The sequence below is a fragment of the Pseudonaja textilis genome, chromosome 1 (genome assembly GCF_049901715.1).
Source record: "Pseudonaja textilis isolate UNSWEBS1 chromosome 1, rPseTex1.2, whole genome shotgun sequence".
Classification (NCBI taxonomy): Eukaryota; Metazoa; Chordata; class Lepidosauria; order Squamata; family Elapidae; genus Pseudonaja; species Pseudonaja textilis.
Genome location: NC_141990.1, coordinates 27,787,412 through 27,796,748, shown reverse-complemented (window position 1 = coordinate 27,796,748; position 9,337 = coordinate 27,787,412). Strand labels below are relative to the sequence as shown.

General features: G+C 40.6%; 1 protein-coding gene across 2 annotated transcripts in view; it reads right to left on the bottom strand.

The window, feature by feature from the left end:
- Positions 1-52: 52 nt before the first annotated feature.
- The window catches only part of C1H8orf74 (chromosome 1 C8orf74 homolog), a 32,146-nt gene continuing 22,861 nt past the window's right edge, over positions 53-9,337 (bottom strand). For both annotated transcript variants that reach the window (XM_026715954.2, XM_087929995.1), the window contains exons 3-4: positions 6,210-6,610; positions 53-2,061 (exon numbers count right to left, since the gene is read on the bottom strand). In XM_026715954.2, coding sequence (XP_026571739.1) covers positions 1,798-2,061; positions 6,210-6,610 — 665 coding nt within the window. In that variant the 3' untranslated portion in view covers positions 53-1,797. The remainder of the gene's footprint in view (positions 2,062-6,209; positions 6,611-9,337) is intronic.

Sequence of the window (9,337 nt, the reverse complement as noted above, 5' to 3'; positions counted from 1 at the left end):
GGCAGGTGGTTGAATCTTACGTTAGTTTTGGTAGCAGGACAGGATCTTTCACTTCACTTACTATTTTAAGTTTATTTTTATTTCAAAGTTATATGCAAATAACAATACATCTACTAAGTGATAAAATATAATTAGATAAAATCTAATTTTATTTAAATCCAATTAAAAGTATGTTAATTATATTAACTAAACTGAATTAATAAGATTGCTCTTCACAGGCTGAATAGCTTCTATTACATTGAGGATTACAGTTTGTTGACAAGTTTTAGAACATTCTGAGGTTCCATATATGCCACCTATGGTGGAATTATAGCCTTCCACTTTTGAAAGACCATGTTAAGTACTGCCTTAAGGATTTCTTTACCAAAGATGCTAAGAGATTCCAGGTCTATCATCTCATTTTGTATATTTAGAACACAGGGATTAGAATAGAAATAAGCTAGGGAAGACTGGCATAAAGCATGCCATTGTAAAGACCTGTCCTCTTGTAGAATAAGCTGTTAATTTCCTAGAGGAAAATGCTTCCTTCTGAATATATCTCATGTTCATGACAATGGTCTCTAAATCACAGAGGGTACTATTACTTGGCAGTACAAGCACAGAGTAATTTTGATGAGGCCATTTTGTTTTCATGTGGCCTCATAAGTCTAGGATGTCTTTCATCTCAGCTATCTTCACATTTTGTCCTCTTTCCACCCATGCCCTATCCTTTAATTTACAGCAATTTCTAGAGACTTATCATGCTGCAACAAATTTTGGAGAGCACTGAAGCAATGAGGACATTAGTCTTGTTATTATAGTCTCTTTCAGGAAGGAAATTCCATTATCTGCTTAGATGATGGGTATGGCCCCCAAATAATACTTGATCTTCCCATAAAGCCCTAGAGTGTCTGTTTATTAGCCTAAACTGAAGACAACTGAGAAACCTAAAAGCTATTGGAGGGTGGAACCCTGAAACCGAACTGCATTCCTGTTTAATTTGTTGATGAAAGATCAAAACCAAGAGATCCCTAAAGAGGATGTATCTGGCAGGAGAATAGGGGCAAGTGGTATCTTGACAGCCATTGCTTTGACTTAAAATATCCAAATTTAAAAATAAATTCAAATTAGCCCACTCCCACCAATTGTACATTAATCTGAATTTTAAAATGACGCTTGAATGTTTAGGATTACAGTGCATATATGAATCATTGACCTAATGCAGGCAACTAAACATGCATGTACTGCTGGCTATAAGAATATAGCTATATAAGAATCCTGACAGGTGGTTTAACTTCAATAAATTTCCCCAGCCAACATGTGGCACTATTTATGCAAAAGCTGAAATAAAAACTTCAGAAGCACAGAACAGGTCACTGGATTGCACTGCTAAGTAATGCTTGCTGATTCTCAGATTCTAACATAAATGTTACTTTGAATTTATTTGCCTATTTCTATCCTCTAGAGGTAAAAATATTCAAATTTGGTTCTGCTAAGATGGTAATTGTTTTAAAATTAAGATATTTAAACTAAAGGAAGTAAAAGTTTCATATAATGAGTGTATGATATGCCTCAATCTATTCGCAATACCTTCCATAGCAAATTGAATGTGTCAATGCAAGGCTATGAAAGAATCCTGTCTTTTAAAATGCAGACATCTGAACCCTACCTCCAGTCTGAAGTAGTGTCACTCTGGAGAATCATCTTGAAAGGCAAAGTACTTAGAATGCCTGGGATAAAAAAGTACAATTATAAGGAGATGTATGGATTGCTTCCTCATTGAAGGATGCACAATAAGGATGCATTCCAAAGCGATCTTCATTTCTTTTTCTTCTTTTGGTCCGTTTTGTCTTCGTTTTCTAAAGAGTTGTCCTGTGTCTTCTTTTGAGGTTTGCTTGATTTTTTCCCTCGCAAGTCAGGACAGAACGGAGGTGGGTATGGAGCAGGTGAATTGAACATCAAGGCCTTTTTCTGAAGCTTTAGTTCCAAGATTTCAAAGGTAGTCTGGATCTCATGTTGAATAATACGATGCAGGTTCTGGATCTGTGTTTTAATTACTTCATTGACTAAAGATGTTAGTGTCTGAAAAACAAGATTAATATATCTGATGTTTCTGACATATTAAACAATTAATATGGTTGACGATTGATTAGTTTAACAGATTATAATCTGCTTCAATCCAAATAGACGTGAATGTGTTGAGTTTACCTGTCCAGGGTGATCATCTAAAGAATAGCTTGAAGGTCTCCACTGAATGGTGAATAACACATAGCAAAATACAGAGCAAGAATAGTATAAAAATAATGTAAAAAAAATCATAAAAAATAAAAATCACTTCTACAATTAATATTATCTCTGAGGAAAGTTATAGTCAATTGGGGCACATTGGAATGTTGTTTTTAACCACTTAGTCATGTCCGACCCTTGGTGAATTTATAGGCAAATGCTGTCTATGCTGCCCTTTCAAGCACAGCTTCTTTCAATTGTATTAATTTGATTTGATTGCAGAAAGCAAGGACACTTAAACCAATATTGACCTCCATGAGAAGAGCAGTCCAGGAAGTATAGACTATCCCAGAATGCCTAACAGTTCCTCCACACTATGCGTAGTGCCCATTATGAGGAATGGGAACTCTCAACAGATTCTCTTTAGATGGTCAGACTGGTCAGGCAGATTCAGTTCTGGCAAAATATTACCCAATATATGCTGGTGCTATGCCCTACAAGGCATTTTGGGGGAGACTTGAATATGAAAACATTTGAGAATACTTGTAATGTATAATGTCTTGCTAAATCATTAGAATCTTATTCATCCTTTGATTAGATAAACAATATTTCCTTGTTGCTTAGAAGAATGACTTCTAAACAAATTACTTGCATACCCTCATAATTCAGCAGCTGGTAAATACTGGTAGTTACATTATTCTTTGTAGGTCCTGTGAAAAGATAACAAAAAATATGGCCAAGGAAGCAATCAAACTACCGTATATCAACAGCAACTCCATTTGCTGGATGTTGTCTGCCTTGACCTTCTTAAATCCATTTGTTTATAACCTTTCAGTGAGGTGAAAGTATAAATGATTAAGGCCATTTCCTCATTAGTGATATAGCATTGCTTAATTATAATTGAGGTTTACACAGCATATGGTTCCTTTCATATACAGTATTGGCACACCAATGATTGAAGAATACTATAATTTATTAGTGAAAAGGCATGGAAAAGCTTCTTGTCTACCTAACTTTATTTTATTTGTCCATTAACTTTGTTAATACTTTGTTAATGCCAGCTGAAAACCAAATGGCCAACCTCCCATGCCATCTTTATTTGCAAGGATGCTTCTGGGCCTCACTTAATCCTTCCATAATTAGACAAGAAGAATAATAGGGAGCAATGAAATTTCTTTAAAAATGTATGCATCTCCCAGGGGAAAATATTAAAGTATGCTAAAGCAACAGGAACAGTAATATGGACGGGTAACCAGAGAAGCAATAAATGCATGTTTTACAATGGAACACACACAAACACGAGAGCCAAAGCCTCCAAGGAGGACTAGAAGATAGATTTCTCAGGTTCCACATGGCAGAGTAGTAGGAGAAGTATTCAAAAACAGCAGGGTGCTATAATCGTGATACACATTGCAATGGAATGAGAAGAGGTCCATATGCCAGCTAAGATTTATCAAGCTAAACACATCCTCACTGATTAGGTAGGTGTGCACATGCATATATACACAGACACCTGCTGAAGGGTGAGGCTTGGGAACATAAATTTAATCTGACTATAAAGCTGGGAAGGAGCCAACAAAACAGTGTGGGGACCTAGAATATCTTTTAGGTCAAGGTGGCAGCTGGCAATATGTATGAATGATACTGGTGAAAAGAAGCCAGCAGGCAACTGAGGTAACATTCCTTTAATCAATTTCCCAATAGCTGTTGAGTTTAGAGGAAATCCATTGGACCTTGAAGGCCTCAGTGATGATAGGCTAAATTTAGGACTGACAAAGAATTGGGAATAGCAAAATTTGGATCCCCCCCCTATATATAAAGAATGGTATTGAACAAAAAAAAAAATGATTAGGGACCTATATCCCAGCAATCATTGCTTGAGTTCAAAAGGTGATATTCTCTCCATTCATTTGAATGTACTTGCCTTTGCTGGCAGCTCAATGAAACACAAATGCATAACCATTAATGGGGCATTCATTCCACTCCGCAGATGGGCTAACAAGTGAAAAAACTGCCTCTCACTTCCCTAAACAATATCCTATAGGGCAGAGAAGAACCAGAAAAGCAAGCCCAGGCAGGTGGGAATTTTCAATCTGGAACGTGATAAACTTGTGAGAGGTTGATTATGCAAATCAAAGATAGAGAAGAAACAGAATGTTTTGGAGGAGTCAACCAAAGTCATAATCCTCATGTGCTGTCAATCAACAGTGTGAACTGCACGTTCTGAAATCTTCAGGGCAAATAAACAACACAAACTGTAATCAAGAAGCAAACAGCAAGTTAGAGAAATAACAACATTGCTCTCCCTCAACACATACAAGTGTGTTGGATTTCAGGTTGCATTATTTCCTTCAACTTCTTCAGACTTTCTAGATCGTAGGAATGATATGATGTCCTCCTATGACAGGGATGTCATTGCAGACGTGGTGTGCCATTTGGGTGGGAAATGCCTAGAACGCAATAAAGCCCACCCACTCACCTCCTGCTGGCAGACTGGGTAATGGGGTGAGAGGAGAGGTGGAGAAGCAGGAGGAGAGCCAAATGGATAGTATCCCTCCAAAAGAAGGGGCCTGAGGCTGTGGACACCCCTCACTCGCCCCTTTGCCTGGCTTCCCTCCTTCTGCTGTCTCCTCAGCTCTTGCTAACTCACTCATGCTCTACCTCTCCCGTCTAGCTTGACACAGGCAGCAGCCCTTTGCAAGCCCACTATCAGTGAAGCTGGGTGCTGGTGAGGACTGGCTTTTTGCCTAGGTTGGTTCAGCTGTCAGGTGGAAAATGGCCTCCTTCCAGGCCGCAGTCTGTTTTCCCCCTGACAGCTGACACCCAGACAAACCTAGGTAAAAAGCCAGCCCCCTCAGCTTTTCTCACCTTCACAGGTTCAAGGGGATGGTCGGGAGGATGGAGCAGGGAAAAGTTCAAGTGCATGGAGAACAAGTGGCTTCCGGTCCATTTTCTTGCCTGGTGGCAGCTCGCACCATTGTGTGGCACAGTGGAAAGAAACTCCCCACTAAGTTTTAGACAGATTCAGCGGATGCTCCAAACTCTTTCCTGAAGAGACTTGGGGATCAGCATGTAGGGTGGGCGTGACATGTGCTGCAACTACCCCTTCAAAAGCAACCTGCCAAGAGTGTGCTGGTGCTTCTTCACCTGGCTGTCATGTCCATGTTGTAAATGACCAGATAGGCCATTGCTAAGGCATCAGCTCCTTTCCACCACTGACCTGCTGATGCTGCAGGCTCCTGCTCCTGGAGCCACTCTCTGGCTGGCAGCCCTCCCACTGCAGCTCCTAGAGGTCACCATGGAGCCGCTTCAACTGCTTCCCTGCTTTGTAGTGCTGGGAGAATGTAAGGCCAGGCGCGTGGGCACGTGAGCCAGCCAGCCAGTAGGACCTCGCCTTTGAGGGCATCAAACAGCTCTCCTGGGGAGGTAGGGAAGGAAGAGAGGGGCCACCTGGCTGGGGAAGAAGAGCGATGGGAGGAGGGCGAGGAGAGGAGAGCAGCTGGGCCTGGCTGCCACATGGTCTGAGCGAGCGGCAAAGGCAGGCAAGCGAGAGAGCATCCAGAGAGCAGCTGGGCTGTGGGTATGACTCTAAGCAAGTGGCCAGGGCAGGCTAGGTGAGATAAGGGGTGTCTGGGAGGGGCAAGTGGGGAGGGGCCAGCCAGTGGTGGGATCAGGAAGTTCGGTGAACTGCGCAAAAAGTTAACAATCGGTTTGGCTGAACCAGTGCGAACCGGATGAATCACACCACTGGCTAGGCCCATCCCTAACCAAAGTTCCTCAGAAGAGATTAAATGAAATCCAGTGGTGATCAATTACCTATTGCATATGTATAACAATAATAACTTAACAATACACAGTGTTAAATTAACAATATCACAGAGCAGGGGTGGGCAATGATGGCCTTTTTATGACTTGTGAACTTCAACTCTGGGGGTTGAAGTCCACAAGTCATAAAAGGGCCATCATTCCTCACTTCTGTAAAAGATGCTACATTCTTCATTTACCTCTGTGTTAAGGGTCTGTGTTCGTCTTCTGACCCTTTGGTACACTTCCCTGAGCCGATGTTCCCGCTCTGCAAGCAAAGTTTCTCGGATATGCAATATACTGGCCTGTTTTTCTTCTTCAGCTGCACAGAGGGCAGCTAATTGTTGCTGGTAGTTCCACATTTCAATATCTATGCCTTCACTCAAAGGAGGGGGACTGGGGGGAGCACAGATCTCAAGAATGGCAAATGTCTGATTGCGATCTCTCTCCCGAGTCATCACAAACTGGTACAGCCAATAATGCTTAAGAAATGTGTTTGAAAAGTAATCAAACACAGCAGACTGATGGAAAGAGGAGAGCTGAACCGGAAAGGCAGTCAGTTTCTCTTTAAGGATTCTGATGGCTTGCAACAGGGTAACACCTGAAAGGAAGAAAAGAAAAGAGCAATGATACACATATGTTTGATAAATACAAATAAAAAAATATACGTACGACTTTTTCCTGCTGTTCACTCAGTATACAAAAGAAGAGATAAGCATTTCCAAATGCTGAAAAGACAGTCCATGTGAATGGCTACCATTAACTCAATCTTATTCATTTGTTTTCCATGGAAATGTTGTCTTTTGGTTCCAAGTAAAATACCAGGAGTTGGTAAAAGTAAAATGAAGGGAAGGTAGGAATAGAGATCCTGTTTTGCCCAAAGGTGAAATGGAGCAAAACAACACAATACAGAAGCCTGATGATGGCAGATGAGATTCTGCCGAAACGTTGCTACAACTTTAAAAGCACAACTACAATGACGTGGGAAAATACCCGAACAAAGCTGAATGCCATACACATAAGTACCCGCGAAAACTTAAGAGAAATATATATATTTCTCTTATATCCCTCTGCCACCCTCCCTCCCTCCCTCCCATGCCCCCTCTCTCTTCATATAGAGAGAGAAGGAAAACAATAAGCAGAGGGAAGATGCAAAAAGGAAGAAGGGCAGAGGGGGTATTCAGCAGGTTCTGAGCAGTTCTGGAGAACCAATAGCGGAAATTTTGAGTAATTCAGAGAACCAGCAAATATTACTGCTGATCGGCTGGGTCTTCTTTTGTTGCCCTGTACAGGAGAATGGAGCTAGAAAGCAGGTTAGTGGGGTGTGGAAGGAATGGAGATTTTACAGTAACCTTCCCCAAGGAGTGGGGTGGGAAGGGAGTTTTTGCAGTATCCTTCCCCTGCCACGCCCACCAAGCCACACCCACCAAGCCACACCATGCCCACCAAGCCGTGGCCACAGAATCAGTAGTAAAAATTTTTGAATCCCACCACTGAGGAAGGGCATATCCAACAATGAAGACAATCACTTCCCAGCTGCCTCACTCATAGGGGTATGTTAGGGACATTGTTCTTGACCAATTTTATCCACTGCTCAGGCCCAGTCTTTCTTGCCTGCACTCCCAAAATTTGGTCCCATTCTATTTACTATATGGAAAGGTATGTGACTAACTAATGAGTCCTGGGCCATTGAAAATAATAAAAAATAATGATGGACTCTAGACAAAAATTGATTTAAATTCATGTACTTTGTACTGTATATTTGAATAATCCAATAACTTACCAAATTATCACATTACATCCAAAAATAGAACATAGACCCTTATCAATACAACATGGTAGCATATAATAACAAATTGTGTTCCGTTTCAGCCACCTGAACATCTAAAGCAATCTTCCAAAAAGTAACAAAACAGAGGTTCCAAAATAAATTGAATTCAGTATGAGAAGAGATAATAGATATCTTTGACAATGACTGATGGATTCGAAAACCAGATTTTAATCCAAAACTAGTTAGAAACCTTGCTTTATAGGAAAAAGATTTTGGTTAAACTGAGGGAAGTGTCTTGTGTTATTTGTAAGATAATTTTGTTAATGGATTCAATTCATTGAAAAAGAATACATTTTTCCTTGCAGCAGTTTTTACAGAATAATAGAGTTGGAAGGGACCATGCAAGTTTTCTAGTCTAAGAGATACTGGGCAAATATTCTAACTGTAGGAAATATTCTTGTTTGGATTTGACAGAGGAGTGGACCAGAATATTGAATTGATTACTTCTGGTATCTAAGTGGATAAGATTGATTGATTTGTATTTGTTTGTTTGTTTGTGGGCAATCTATGTGACTTCCCATCTTGAACAAGCAACTGGGCAATTGGGCAAAAAATACTATATATAAAACACGTTGTAAGAAATTAATTTTAAACTGTGCAAAATACAACTAAAAATAATCATCAAACTAAAGCTCCAAGGTTCCTCAAAGCAATTTAGATACTAACAAGCAAATCAGACTCCACAAATTTCCAGGTCCTAACAGTTGAGAAAAGAGACAGGTGTTCATAACCTTATAGAAAGCTAATCAGAGGGCAAGGCAGTTCCAAAGGGTGCCTGTTTTTACAGAAAAGATATATCTCCTAGGTCCTGCATAATGTCATCATTCCAGAGAGGTGGGTACCTGGAAGATTCTCATCTGGCTGGACTCAGTAGAATGTGTTGAAAGCCTTGGGTATCCCTCCCTGCCCTTTACTCCGTCACCTTGGACCTATGCCTTCCTTTCCCCAGTCAAAGAGCCCCATCCCAACGGCACTAATAGAGCCCATTAACAGGTGGTATACACCTGGTGCACACCACATACACATAAACAATCTGGGAGCTTTTTCATAGCATTCTGCACCCATAAGCTTGGGATGCCTGCCAACTCCTTACTCCACACTCAAACATCCTCCCACACACACCGTACCCAGGTGCTGAATGCTATGTTTAAAAATTAAGTAAAGGCCACAGCTTAACCACTCCTATATTAGACAAAGTTTTTTTTTTTTTTGTCTTTCAAATACCCTGAAACAATTTTGAGTTGCAGGTGCGCCTGATTGAACTTTGTGCATGTAAAGTTATGGACACAAGCTTTCCACACAATGCATTGTGGTATCCTGAGATGCACTTCAGCATTGCTTATGATAGGAAATGGAGGCCAAGCCTGGAAAGGAGCCCCTGAGTCAGATATCATCGGATTAGTGTACAGAGAAAAATTAAATGGTGAAATGAAGCACCACTTCATCTGCACGTATAAGATATTGCCTTGAATGTTTCAAAGAAAATGTATTGCAAAC